Below are 15,318 nucleotides of genomic sequence, written 5' to 3' on the forward strand. Positions count from 1 at the left end.
TATAGCATTTTCCATACCAACCTTTGGTGTTATAATGATGGTGAAGATGACAACTAACATTTATATAACACCTACTGTGTGCAAGGTGAGAACATCAGCACAAATGATGAAGTTGGGTTTTTTTTGTTTGTTTTAAACCCTTACCTTCCATCTTAGAATCAATACTATGTATTGGTTCCAAGACAGAAGAGTGGTAAGGGCTAGGCAATGGGGATTAAGTGACTTGCCCAGGGTCACGAAGCTGGGAAGTGTCTGAGGTCACATTTGAACCTAGGACCTCCCATCTCTGGGCCTGGCTCTCAATCCGTTGAGATACTCAACTGCCCCCATGATGGAGTTGTTAATTCTTCCAGTTCTCAGAACTCTCAAAGATCAATGAAATAAGGAGATTAGCCTTGTGATAAAAGCATTATGTTTTCCATTGAGGTATTTCCTTTTTGCACCTATTTTAGTTTGGTGGAGTTGTTATTTTATTTAGCAAAATGTCAAAGAGTATATTGGGCTTGGTTTTGGTATGCAAAAGGAATAATTAAAGTCTAGAAGAATTAAATTCAATGCCACATTAATATTACCCCTTCTCTGCTGGTAATTTTTATATCCCAATCACATTCAGGGTGGCTGGAAGGTACATGAGCAGCTTTACATGTACTTATCTGACTCTCTGCTCTTATTATATTTGATCAGAAAAGAGCAATCACAGAATTTAAAAAAAAAGCAATGTGCCAAGATGCTAGATGCCCAAGGGTATGAGTTTATAGCTTTGTTATTTTAAAAAACCTAAACATTTTAAGCTTTGATTTAAAGAAGAAAGTTTTTGTGAGTTTAATCTTGAATAATAAAAAAAAACTTTTGGCATATAATTAAACAGAAATTCATACTCAATTTACATATTTAAAATGTCGTCCATTTGTTGCCTCTTCTTGTTTTCCAGGGCCCTGGGCTTCAAAAAACAGCAGCATAGATAGCGGGGAAGCTGAAGTAGGACGACGGGTCACCCAGGAAGTACCTCCAGGGGTGTTCTGGAGATCTCAGATTCACATCAGTCAGCCTCAGTTCTTAAAGTTCAACATTTCCCTTGGGAAGGATGCTCTTTTTGGTGTGTATATAAGAAGAGGACTTCCACCTTCTCATGCCCAGGTATGAAAATGCTTGATAGGGATAAAAAAAAAGTTAACATCCTTGTTAATAAAGTCAGCTCTTCTAGGCCTGTGGGTTATCCCTTGGGCTATCAGGTTAAGTCTTTCAAATGTCACAGATATTCTGTTGCAGATTAAAATGTCAGGATGACATCAAGCAAAATTTAGCACTTGCATTTCTGGGTGCTTCTCTCTTATTTGCTTCCCCTAATTCTTTTATTGTTTTTGAGATCATTTCTATTAGAGATGGGCTTCATCCTGCATATTCAGGAAGAAGCTAGTAGGATGGGTTGGTGTATCTCTTTCATCCTTCTTTTAATTCCTTGATGAGGAAGGAGGAGGGAAATCTTCTGGTGGCTGTATCTCAGAGGCGCATTAGCACCTACTGGACTGTGCTTGCAAGAATAAATGTACTGAATCTAAGAAAAAACACTTTTCCTTATCCTTTCCATGATAACTCATAGAGCCAGTGGACACAGAATAAAGGGGATTTAGAAGACACATACATTTAGAGAGGGGGAAATCCATCTCATCAGCCCATCATGATCATGTCAAAAGAAGATTTCAAAGTGTACATTTAGTAAACCATGTAAAAGGAATTCAGAGCTTTAGAGGCTGGGATGATCAATGCAAAGACTACATTTTATTTTCGAACAGATGGGAATACATAGATTTTATATTACTTTGAAGAGCATTTGCTGTAGGCAGAGATAAATAAGATGGAATCAATGAGTAACTCATTCCATACCATCTCATCTGCCCTATGGAGAGAGGCGCTAAGAGGGAAAGCACATCTGTGAGACATCCCCTAGGCATGGGTACCTCATGGGATTATTGTGAGGAAAGCATTTTGTAAACTTTAAAGCTTTAAATAAATGGTGTGGGAATTTTTTGAATTTTGGATTTGGTTTTGGGGGCGGAAAAAAAAAAAAGGCCCTCTGTAAAGCCATTCAATTTAGGAAAAGTTTCTTGAACTTTTTGGTTCCAAATATTTCACAGCAACACACTGGAGAGTTTTCACTAGTGAAACAATCTTTTTATACCATTAAGGGAGGTGTAAATATGCCTTTGGGGCCTTGTGGAAGGCTAAAGAAAGGCCAGCATTGGGCCTGGAGTCTTTCATTCCTTCCAACCTAGTAGATAAAAAGAGTTTGGGTAAAGAAACCATTTCTTCCCCCAGATTACTATAGCTTTAGAATGCTCCCTTGGCAATCCCTTCCTATGCCACCTTTTGGGGGGCTTTTTTGAAGAATCTTGACTACTACGGGGTGCTGAAAAGCTGATACTTAGTAGCCCAGGGGATAGAATACAGGGGCTGTGGTCAAGAAGACCTGAATTTAAATCCTGCCTCAGATATCTACTAACTGTGTGACTCTTAGCAAGCCAATTAACTGTTATCTGTCTTGGTTTCCTCAAATGTTTTTACCTTGGGGGGGGGAGGGGTAATAGCACCTCCCTCCCAATGTTGTTTTGTAGAGTAAATGAGATGATATTCATGAAGCACATAGTACAGTGCCAGGCACATGTTGTGGTTGTTGAGTTGTTTCAGTCATGTCTGACTCTCCGTGATTCCACTTTGAGGTTTTCTAAGCACAAATAATGGAGCAGTTTGCCATTTCCTTCTTGAGCTCATTTTACAAATGAGGAACTGAGGCAAACAGGGTTAAGTGACTTGCCCAAGGTCACATATAGCTAGTATGTGCCTTGGGGTGGATTTGAACTCACAGAGAGGACTCTACCTGATACTAAGCCCAGTGCTCTGTCCACTGCGCCACCTAGCTGCCTGTATGTGCCTGGCACTTAGTAAATAGTAGGTGATTGTTTCCAGCCTGCATGCATGCAGAGGAGAAGGTAACCTGTTGGAACTCTGGCATACTTAGAGTGTGTGGAATTGAGACTTTTTTCAGTTTTTTTCTGAACAGTCCTGACCCTTAGTGTTTAGATTCAGTAACTGTCCTTTTTTTTTTTTCATTTTCTTGCTACCCAGTCAAGCAATCAGTCAATCCACAAGCATTTATTACATACCAATAAGCACTGTGCTTTGTGCTGGGGAAACAGAGACCAAAAAATGAACAAGTTCTTGCCCTCAAAGAGCCAACATTCCATCAGAGGAGAATATAAATAAGAGAAATAAAAGATGTCTTGGGATCATTGTTCCATGGATCATTCTTGTAGCTCTCTTCTAGGAACAGTCTCAAATATTTTTTAAGTGAAAATAACTGCATATATATTGAAGCTGAATACAAACTGTGCCTTCCACACACCCCTTCTACATAAAAATATACTCAAGAAATATTTGTTCAGGGATTGCTACCATTAGTTTGTATCTCGGTTTGACTGCAATTTGAAATAGAGTACCTACAATGACTACCTGATATTATGGGCTTGAGCAGGGTGACAGGTATATTGTGGATGCTTCACAAAGGCATACTAATTAATAAACTGATTATTGATTGATTGAAATCAACAAAACATTGGACTGTGAGAATCAAAAAAATTTAAGGTGCAGCATAATGGATAGTTTTGTAAAAATAAATAAATGAACAAATGACCACAAGTGAATGAATGAATAAAACAATAAATAAGAAAATAAATAAAAGACCTCCAACATTCATTTGTTGTCCTACTACTAAAACTAATAATGACAACAACATTTAAATAGCACTTACTATGTGTCAGACACCATGCTAAGAGCCTTACAATGATTCTCTCATTTGATCCTCCTAACAACCCTGTGTGGTAGGAGAATCATGTCCTACAATAGAAAGTCCTTTGCAGGGATAGGTAAGTCACTCATGTCTGCAGTCATTATAGGATTTCTCTTTGTGATTGGCATATTCTGTCAGAGTGTGTAAACACTTTGGGGACTGGCATTCTATCCAAGGTGACTCACTTAAATTAACAGAGAGAGAGAGAGAAAAAGAGAGAGAGAGTACTTCTCATGCCTAGATTATATGAACTGGTTTGCCTAAACTATTTATTAAATATCATTAATCAAGGATTCTCAGTAGCGAATGATTTCTTTTCTTACCTTATATTGCCCAAATTTCAAATCTGGCATAAAGAAATATGAATAGTAGAAATAACAAATGCCAAGAACCTAGGTCTTGCATGTCATTAGGATCTATTTACCTGGAATATTCAGGACTTTTTGTTTAATTTTAAGACAAGCATTTACTGAATATTCCATTTACAAAGGTCATTATTTCTGTTCAAACTAAAGAAACTGTAACCCACACATTTTTTTAAATTAACAACTAATTTATTTTAATATTTTATTTTTAAATTTATTAAATATTTATTAAATTTACTAAATAAATTTATTGTGTTTATTGTTATTATATGCATATATATAATTATTATATAATCTTTCTCACTTGGCCTTACTCCCTCAATGCTGCACTATACTATGAAGATAAGGCAATAAAAACCAGTGGTCAGAGTGATATTTGTTTAAAATTTTAGCTGTTTTTCTTTCCTGGCTGAACCAACCAAAGTTATATACTAATGCCTGAAACACAAAAATCAAAGTGATGGGAGATGTCACAGGAGGGAAAAATCAAGTTGAAATCCAACTGAAGCCAGTTGCAGTCGTGACACCAAAACAGGTTCCCAAGGTGGGAAGGAGGAAGACAAAAAGCCCACAGACCCTGGTAGGAATTAGGTTCTGCCAAAAAGAAGCTCCCTAGGAGCAGATTAGATAAGCCAATGGAGAGAGTCCAGAAGAAGGGAATAGTGGGACCTTGAAGAGCTGGAAAACAAAATCACTATATTCATCTCTTTCTTCCTTGAACACCAGTCTCATAGAAGCAGATGAAGGAGATTGAGTGGGAAGTGAAAAAAGAAAGCGGGACATTGATAGCTCAAAGCTATAGCAACTGGAAGTACCCAGAAATTAGAAAAGCTGCTCCTACTCCCAACAAGCCCCAATCCTGGGCTCCTTCCCCACTATCAGAAATTACTAGAACATTATGTATGGGGTCACATTTGGCACATACTGGACACATACCTATGAAAGTGAATATGAAAACTTGAGTTATAATTGTGATTCTCTCTCTGCCTCACTTTATAATCTTGGGCATTACTCCCTTTCTAAGCCTCATTTTTCTTCTCTGTGACAACAGGAATCTGGACAAGAAAACCTCTGATGTACCTCCCTACTCTAATAGTATTTAGTATAAACCCCAAAATTAAGGAAAGGTATTTTCATTAATGTGAATCTTATGAAGGCCTTCAGAGTACTGGCTATCCTTATCAGGTATTTTATATAGCCAGGAACTTAGAAGATAAGGTAAAATGATACAGTATTCTTTCAATTACATTTAGATAAAAATCATCACTATCAAAAAATGAGCCTTTTTAAGACATCTGATAAGAACTAATTATTCATTAAACCACCAATTATTTATTAGGTTTAAAATGCTGAATACAGAATACCTGGTAAGATAATTAAAATATGAATCCTACCTTCATGGAGTTTTTACTCTATTAGCTGAGATTTTATATGAACATTACACTCCAACTATCTATTATCTATCTATCTATCTATCTATCTATATATATATATAATATATAATATATATATAACATATATAACTATGCAGAAGGTAAAGTATATGAGAGCATGAGAGATTAAAAAAAAGGTCTAGAAAAGAAAATTCATTTCCAGCTGGGGTTAAATCAGGTCATGGGGGAGACATTAGTCTAGTAATTGAGTAATAGATAGGATCTTAGAATCATTTTTTTTAAGGATAGACTACCATTATTGATGTTAGCTTTTGCTCTTCCTGGTTTGTCTCTTTCCAATTCAAGGCTTTATTTGAAAATGGAGCATGTCTTTCTCCTTCTTTCCTTTCTTCATCTCTAGATGAAGCCAGAAAGAACTTCAGAAGTCTAATTCCTTTATTTTTCAGATGAGGAAACTGAGGACAAAAGAGGTTAAGTGACTTGCCCAAGGTCATATAGGTTGTAAGTTACAGACTGAGGATTCAAATTCATGCTCCCAGCCTCCAAATCTAGTTTCATTGTAGTGTTAAGTACTGACTATCCAACCAATTCATTCATTCCTGAATAGGTATAGTGCAATGCATTATGCTTCTTTTTTTCTTTTTTAAACCCTTTTTTTACATCTTAGAATCATAGAACAGATCATATCAGGGGGAACCATATAACTTGACTACTATAAAGCCCATGAGCTGTAATGTAACTGTAAGTTAAGAACTTGGGTGGTTAAAACAATGAGTGAGTTCACTTGACAGTTTATCACTGATCACTACTGATATGTCAAGCTGAGTAAAATCCTTTGTGAGAACAAGTCAATAATCAGCAAATTAGGTACATGATTAACCGGAGACAACAAGATGCAGTTACCGTCTGGGAACCCTGCTGGGACCTCACCTCAGGATTACTGTTTAGCAAATATTAAAAAATGCCTAGTTTAGTCACTCAAGCTGATGTACCTGTGAGTCCTATACCTTCCAGAGGTAACCTCGTAGTCTTTTTAGTGGGCATGCATCTCAAAACAGGGAGGGTTGCTGAAATAGGAAGAAAAAACATCATTTCTTCATCTTTTAAGCCAAAATGTGTTTCTAGGTTGTGTTGCAGAATAGTTCAATCTGTAAAAATAACAACAAAAGCAGGCTTTTAAAAATAAAAAGGAAAATGTTAAGGGACCACGAATTTTGTCATGTTTATAATGAATAAGTGAAAAACATGGCATGATAAATGTATGTAAAAGAAAGATACAGAGAATTGAGTGGACATTTTTTATCCATGCCCATCAGTGAATTTTCCCTGAAATTGTTTGTTTGCTTTTTTTTTAAGCATGGAATCTCTCTCTTTTTCTTTCCTTTCTTTCTTTCTCTCTTATCTTCTCCCTCCCTCTCTCCCTGCCTTGCCTGAGTAAGTAAATCTGCTTATGTTTTCAATTCTAAGTGGGACTAAGTGGAAATAATTTGAATTACCCAGCAACCTGAATGCTCATTTTATTCTTGAGCATCTCTCATACCTTAGTACTGGGTGGCTATTGCTGCTGTCTTTGCCTTCCTGGAGTCTGATTTTAGTAATTATCAGCAAGTCAGAAACTATTTCTCTCTCCCTCCCTTTCCCTTCCCAACTTCCTTGCACTTCAGTTTGGTGCTTAGCACCATGGGGTGGTGCCCTGCAAGATAAATGGGAAGGGAATACATGTGTTTATTTTGCTGTCAGTTTGTATATCACATCAAATACTAATTCGCAGAATTCACTAATGAGATATTTAATCTCATTTTTTTAAGGAGGATAGTTTTACAAACACAATCTCAAGTCTTTTTCAACACTCTGGGACTTAACATAGATTAGACTGGGATTTTATGAACTCTCTATATATAATTGTCCTAAAATTCAAGGTTTAAGGCCTTTTAAAACAATTTTAGGAAAAGAAAATCACCAACACTTGAATCAGGAAAGTGTATCTTTTGGAGAAGGTGCCATAAGGATGCCTACAAAAACTACACACTATATCAAAAAATCCAGAGTGAACTTTGGCATATAATGAACTGAACTGAAGGAGATTGAACATATCATTTATTCTCTACCCCAATTGGCTTTTTGTCAATGCATCTATCAGTCATTTTTGTTTTCTTTCTCCTTTTTCTTTTCTTTCCCTCTTATCCCCAAATTGTTGTAATTTCCTCTAGGTAAAGTACACTATTTTATACCCCTCTAGTAAGAGAATCTTTCTATGTGGATATGTGGAATGATTCTTTAGGGAAACTTGGCATGTTAATCTCCCAGAAACCTCAAGTGAGGAGATTTTACCATGCTTGTCTCCCAGTAGAATCACAGGGGGAATTGTCAAAAGTGAATCTCTCTTTTTTATGTTATCTCTCAGTGACCTGGAGATCAAATATCACTGAGTAAATTCAGGTGTAGATGAACCTCAGAAAAAGGAAGTTAAAGAACCAACAAATTAATGAGACAGGAAACAATGATTCCATAGGCACTGCCTCCCTGGGTGGGGGACAAATTAAGAAACTATGATTGGTTCTTGAGATGTGTAAGAGATAGTCGATGGATAAAAAAGCTTACTGAGTTCAGACCAGGAGCAAGTCTGGATCTTTGGTGTGCTTGTGGAGGAGCAGATTGAACGCATGGCAGAGTGTAGGAAGGAGCCCCCATAATGTGGCCACTTATTAGAAAGGTTAAGTACCCCTCTACCTCTCCCCTCCTTTTTCCTCTCTTTATTACTACTACTACTTTTGATTTAATAAAGTTATTAAGCTACTCACAGCCTCATAATTTAAATATTATATATAAAAGCCTGATTTCTGAGGAAATAGATATAAAGGGCCACAAAAAGCAGACATCCCTCAGAAGGCATTTTGTATTTTTTGTTACTGTCTAAAGGTACCCCATGGCAGTCAGTACAAATGCATCTAGTTATCAAACAAAAAGATCTGGAGTAAGCATAATGGCATCTTCTGGTGTTTTCTTTTGAAAGACCCATCTCAAAAGCTATCAAGAAGGGGAGCAAATAATACTAGATTTAAAGCTAATAATGAGTTTTTCCCATTCAACCCCTTCATTTTGCAAAGGAAGAAAATGAGGGTTGAAAAGTTAAACAAGGTCATGTTGTTAGTAAACAGCAGAGTGTTCCATTTCCTTTGATCTATGCTACCTGTATGGTCTTAGGCAAGTTGCTTAACCTCCTAGGGACTCAAGTTTCTCTGACAATAAAATGGGGAGGCTGGATTCTAATGGCCTCTAATTCTACAACCAATGATTCCAAATCCAGCTTTTCACTGTGCCACAAAATCTCTTAAGGAGAAAATTTGAACCAAGAAATTGAACCAAGAAATTTGAACCAAAAATTTGAACTCAAGAAAGCAAATAACCATTTCCTCTGAATCTTAAGTGATAGCAGGAGCAAACAGGAAATATGGGAGTGTTCTGTGTGGATAAGGACAGTATAGAATGGTGATTGCTGTTTTCTTGACTAAACTATACCAAGCTATATGAGTCATTGGTATTTCTATAAGTGAATCTGTGCTGGGACTTCAACCCATTAAGGTTTAGAAAGGTACAAAGTTCCTAAAGTAGTCATGCAGAGGAAGCCAGAGCATATAAACAAAGACAGAGACAGAACTTGAGAAACTATTCAAACTTTACAAATGCAGGGGGAAAGTACAGGTCACACTCTGAGAACAGAATCACTACCCACAATGGTTCTGTTCTTTTATGCACCCAGGCATTCATTTTGTAGCTGGAAGTCTTCACGGTTTGTTCCCCTATTCTCAGGGATGCATTTGATTTATTTTTACATCTAGCCCACACGAGACACTCCTATTGATTCTGGGATGGCATGGAGCCAGATGTGACATTTTTGATAAACCATTGGATAAAGACAATTAGATGAGAACGTGCAGTAAATAAAGAATCACATAGGCAAGGCAACAAGAGGTGAAATATTGATTTAGCTGGCCTTGCGGTAGAACAGATCTACATTTTGGGATGGCCTTGAGACTGTTATTAGCTTCACTGACCCAGACCGGGTGTGTGATAGTCAGGTGACTCATCTGGTCTTCAGAGAAATCTCTTCTAGCATTTCTCAGGGTTTAATCAGATGGACAATTACCTAGTGACCTTGTGGAGAGGACTGAAATTGTGAATAAGAGAAATCCCTACTGTTAAGCATAGTACACGCTTCATGACGTTTGAGTTGCTTTCCTGAATCTGAGGCATGGTGATTCTGTCATGTTGCTGTTGTGCTCCAACTTAAAGCTGCTCCTTTCTTTGGTTACTGCTTAAAATTGAGGGCAAAGCTTTATCTCTTAGGATTGACTTATCCAGGCAAGGACTGAATAGTACCAGATGGTTATAGGTGAAGGCCTCTGGAAGTGCTGGTATATGCATTCCTGTGTTCATTTGTCCCACTTTCACGACCTTGTCTGCAAACCCAACACAAAAGCACATTATTAAATGGAAAGGAAATGTAGCCAAGCATCAAGATGTTTTGAGCTGCTCTCATTTTGAGCATGTGCCTAGTGGCTTTTTTGTCTCCTTTCTAGAAAGTGGCATTTTCAATGGAATTTAGAGCTAAATCAGGCCAACCACACAGGTAAATTGGCAGGTGTTCTCTGCAAGGCTGAGGATATTGCTCTTTGCTCCTACAAAAGGGGGCATAATGAAAGAATACAGAAAAGAATTCTACCAGTGTAGTCACACCCAAAGAGAGGGGAAATGGTGCAAATGTTGGAGTACAAACCAGTCTTTTTTGAAAAGGCTTTGGTTTCTATTTCTCTCTTCCTTTAGTCTGTTTTGTGTTCCTCCATGGGACTGGCACAATGAGTGACAAGTGAATTGTTAAGACTAAGAAATATAAAGGTGAATTCCTTGACATAAGTTTATGATCTCCCTCTTGAACCTGGAGGGTGAATGTCTGGAACAATGCTTTGCAGCTGTGCCCAATTGGCATCTTGCAGGGAAATATGGAGATTGAAGACTGGACAGGATGTGCAATCTTGCAACTGTCATAGGAGGCCACAGTGATGGAAGGGCAGAGCCGGCCTGCTGGGGAGCTGGCCGTGGTACTGAAGAGGTTGTCTTTCCTATAACTTGGACTAGTACTTCCTCCCTTTGAAAGAGAGAAAAGAAATTGTGCTTAGCTTTAATGAGGAGAATTCCTGGTGCACTTTGCCACGGGCATTGCTAGAAGCAGAAAGATATGTACAGGCTCCTTTGAGTGACCTGCTCTTGCTAAGTCACTCCCACGATCACTGGATGAGACCAGAGACCCTGTGGCTAATGTGGCTTCAAGCAACCCTCACTCGTGCATGCTGTTTCCCTTCAATCCTACCAACTGCTGAGTTTGCCCTGCCATCTGAGGTAGAAGCTACATCAGACATAGAGGAGGCAGAGGAGGCTGCCAGCACCAGGAGAGGAGAACAGCATGCCGTTAGAGAGAAATGTCAGCTTTTATTGCTTTCCTTTTCTATGTCAACCCTTAGTGAACAGACGTTCCAAGGAACAATAAAGTTATTTCCCCCCTTTTCCAAGGGTCTTGGACCCAATAACAACATCTTCCCAAAGGGTAATGAGTCTGTCTTTAACCCTGCCCTCCTTGGCAGATATGTGTTTGTGTAGGTTCCAGGGAGCATCCCTGATGTAAGAATACAGTATACTGAAGAAGACTGACAACTTGCCTTCCGGGGGGGGAAATGACATTGTGTATGCCTCTCTGCTATATTTCAGCTTATTCCCCAAACCACTACATTTTCTTCATTACAACCCCATAGTTTCTTCCAAGAGGAAGAGGAATTTATAATTGAATCAGTCAAATATTTTCTGTGGCTTGTTTCTTTGCCTCTTGAATACTTGTAAAAGTTGCATTTAATGCTACTTTTGTGGATGACTGATGATTCAGAGGCATGGGCCTCACATAACAGGCTAGCATGTGTCATTTTTCAAAGAGAGAAGAACCAAAGCAAAGAAGGTGGGGACTTTTTTGGTTGCTTGTTTCATGTTATAGCACTTTTCCCCACTCAGTCTGTATATTGAAACAAAGAGAATTGCAGACTGCCCTAAGGAGCCATGAAGCCAACCATAATGTACACTGTCCTCTTTGGAAAAGGAATTGTGTGGTTCATAAGTTGCTTTTGTTATTAGACAATATGAAGATAGAGTGGAATAGCCTTCTTAAGCCAAGTACGGTATAATTTCCAGGGCTTGTCTTTGCCCTGTACCCTGAGTTTATCAAGAAGCAGCACAGCCAGAGGTCACTGATTTCCCACAATGAACTGTCCATCCACAATCTCATCGCATAAAGAAGTAGATCTGGCAAAGCATGCATCACTGGAATGTGGCCTCCTTCTAAAGTTAGCCAGTCTGCCAAGCCAGCTGGTCAGTCTGAGACTTAGTAATTCTAGAGTGTGTAGCCTCTCTTGAACCAGATGGTTACCAAGCAAACTGACTGTTTCCGATCCTGGAATGCAAACCTGATAGCTCTCTGGGTTGACTCATTCAACCCTCTTGAGGGCCCAACCTTCCCTGAGACCTATATGTGAATGTTAGTGCTATGCCTTCAGTCTACTGTGAGCTTTCCATAGTCACCCCTGGGATAAATTGGAATCTGAAGAAAAATGTCTGCTGATATTCTAAAACATTCTGGAAATGTGTCATGTTCTAGATGGGTATATACTGAAAGAAAGAAAACATGAGGGGTGAATTCTGGAGAGATATGAAAAAGGACAAGATTAAAGGATCCCCTGAGTTGAGTCATATGAAGTAAATATACTTCTTGTTAATAATCCTATTGTGAAATGGCAGTGAAGGAATCATGTTTGCTTCAGAAGAAAAAAAAACAATTTTCTAGTCATTTGAAACTGTTTTAACTGTATCTACAAATGGAAAGACTTTGAGGAAACAGATGGAATACATATATTTCCAATTGACCTTAGAAAAAATGTCTTGATTTTTTCCCCAAACTGACTTGATTGGTCAAGGACCAGGAACCCTCTAAGTCTAAAGTCATTTCCATGGTTTTTGGCTGATCAGCCCACTCATAGTGTAACATACAAGTAATTTCATTCTCCACAGGTTCCTTCATAGGAGTGATATCTGAGACAAAAAAAAAAGGCCTTTCCACTTCTAGTTTCTTTAGTTGAAGTCTCAAGTTAATTTAGAAAACAAATGTCTTTTTAGCCTCAGAAAGTAACTTGTTTGCTTCAGTGTCTTCATCTATAAAATGGTGATAATAATAACACCTCACTCCTAGGTATTAGCATCATCAGCAATATCATATCTCTTTGGTAGCTTCACAGTATTGGATGTATGATCAATAATCAAACGTATTTGATTGATTGTCAAAGAAGGGGGAAGGAAGAGGCATTGGTTGTGTGAATCTTCCCATTTAACATGCAATTTCCTTCTCTTCCAACAGTATGACTTCATGGAACGCCTGGACGGCAAAGAGAAATGGAGTGTGGTAGAGTCTCCCCGGGAACGCCGGAGCATCCAGACACTGGTTCAGAATGAAGCTGTATTTGTACAATATTTGGATGTAGGTCTGTGGCACCTGGCCTTTTACAATGATGGTAAAGACAAAGAAATGGTTTCCTTCAACACAGTTGTCTTAGGTATGTGTAAGAGTTGATTTGGTAACTTTAACCCTTGGATTCTGGTATCCACTTGACATGAAACATATTTGCCAAATAATTACTATTTTACATATTATAAGAAGCTGATCTCTATAAACAATTAAGTCAATTTATAGATTATTCTTTAACTCATGAACTATTATCACCTTTAAAAATAATTATTCTGAAAATTCCATTTAGCTTCCAAAATGATTTCCTAAAGTTTGAGTCTGACCACACATCCACACCCATTCATTATATTCCACTAATTCCCTATCACCTCTAGGATCAAGCAAAAAATGTTCACCTTGGTATTTGAGGCCCCTCATAACCTATCCCCACACATATACATATACCTTTCCATTCTTCTTATACCTTATGATTTGCTCCTCCTCAAGAAGTTTGCTTTAATGACAGTGGCCACTTGGCTATTCCACAAACAAGACACTCCATCTCAGCTCTGGGCATTTTCCCTGGCTGTCCCCCATGCCTGGAATGCTCTCCATCCCCTTTATCTATCTCTTGCCTTTCCCAGCTTTCTTCATTTCACAACTAAAATCCCACCTTCTACATGAAGCACCTTTCTCAATCCCTCTTCATCCTAGTGCTTTCCCTGTTAATTATTTCCTCTTCATCCAGTATATGTTTAAAAACAGTTGTTTGCTATTGGATTGCAATGTCCTTGAGGTCATGAACTATATTTTGCCTTTATATCCATAGGACTTAGCACAATGCCTGGCATATAGTAGATGATTAATAAATACTTATTGACTGACTGACCTTCATTTAAGAAAGTAAGAGAAAGTAGAAAAATGCCTTCCTTTTTAGAACCCCTAAAAAGGGGATAAGAGACCAAACAAATTCCTTATTTCAAATTTATACATATTTAAAATTTAAAATTTCTGTGTTGGCACCAATCCCAAGCATGTTTAACTATTTTTGAACATTTGGTAAAAAGATATGTGTGTGTATGTGTGTGTGTGTGTATATATATATATTTGTATTTATATTTGTATATATATATACAAATATAATATCTTGCTTATTTCTATGTTCTTCCTCTGGAGGTGAACATACACAAGTTACTCTTCAAACAATATTTCTGTATCTTTATATAATGTTCTCCTGGTTCTGCTCATTTTACTCTTTGTAAGTTCATGTAGATTTTTGCATATTTTTCTAAAATTAATCTGCTCATCATTTCTTATGGAACAGTTTATTACATCACAATCATACACCACAACTTGTTCAGCCATTCCCCAATTAATGGGCATCCCCTCAACTTCCAATTCTTTGCCACCACAAAGAGAACTGCTATAAATATTATAGAACATATAGATTCTTTGCCTTTTCCCCTGGTGACCTTAGGAAATAAACCTAATAATAATAATCCCTAGCATTTTAATGTCTATCCTAAGGTATGTGAACTTAATCAGATTTATATTCTGTTTTATCCTCCTTTTGTTTGGCCAAGAGATACCTTTTTTGTCATGACTTTTGCTATCCACAAATGTCCAAACTCAGAAGACAAATCCTTTTAGTCATCTCTCACAAATGCCTTTTAATTCATTTCATAGTTAAGACCTGTTCTTCCAATCCCAGGGCTCCTAAAGTGCCATCTGCTTCCTGAATGACCTAAAATGACTCCTACCTAATTCAGGAAGCATTTCCTTGATAATGGCCATAGTCTCAGAGTGTTTCAAAGCTAGATACACTTAATATTATAAATACAACTGAGCTTTGAAGTCAGCCCCTGTCTCTTTTATTACAGGAAAATCCACAATACATGGGAGGTGTAAATGCCCCCCTCCTTTCTGGAATTTTCCAAACCAATTAGGAACTTCAATTTCTTCTGTTAAGTAGCTGAAGAAAAATACATTCCACAGAAAGGGAAAATTTTCAAGGTCGTATTATGTGTAAAGAGATAAGAACAACTCCACAGAATGAATTGATACAGGACTAATTTAAAACTAAAAACTAATAGAAAAAACTGAAATAAAACAAATTTGCTTTGGGTTAAGGGTCCTTATATATGCAGAGTGTGATGTAAAATGATTTCCCTTTGGTAA

The 15,318-nt window shown here is 37.7% G+C and overlaps 1 protein-coding gene across 14 annotated transcripts in view; it reads left to right on the forward strand.

The window, feature by feature from the left end:
- TENM2 (teneurin transmembrane protein 2) overlaps positions 1-15,318 on the forward strand; it is a 1,380,893-nt gene that overhangs the window by 1,206,201 nt on the left and 159,374 nt on the right. For all 14 annotated transcript variants that reach the window (XM_001370043.4, XM_056811550.1, XM_016433795.2 and 11 more), the window contains 2 exons: positions 932-1,137; positions 13,054-13,249. In XM_001370043.4, the coding sequence (XP_001370080.1) occupies positions 932-1,137; positions 13,054-13,249 (402 nt within the window). The remainder of the gene's footprint in view (positions 1-931; positions 1,138-13,053; positions 13,250-15,318) is intronic.

Source organism: Monodelphis domestica, chromosome 1 (assembly GCF_027887165.1).
Source record: "Monodelphis domestica isolate mMonDom1 chromosome 1, mMonDom1.pri, whole genome shotgun sequence".
In the NCBI taxonomy this organism is placed as follows: Eukaryota; Metazoa; Chordata; class Mammalia; order Didelphimorphia; family Didelphidae; genus Monodelphis; species Monodelphis domestica.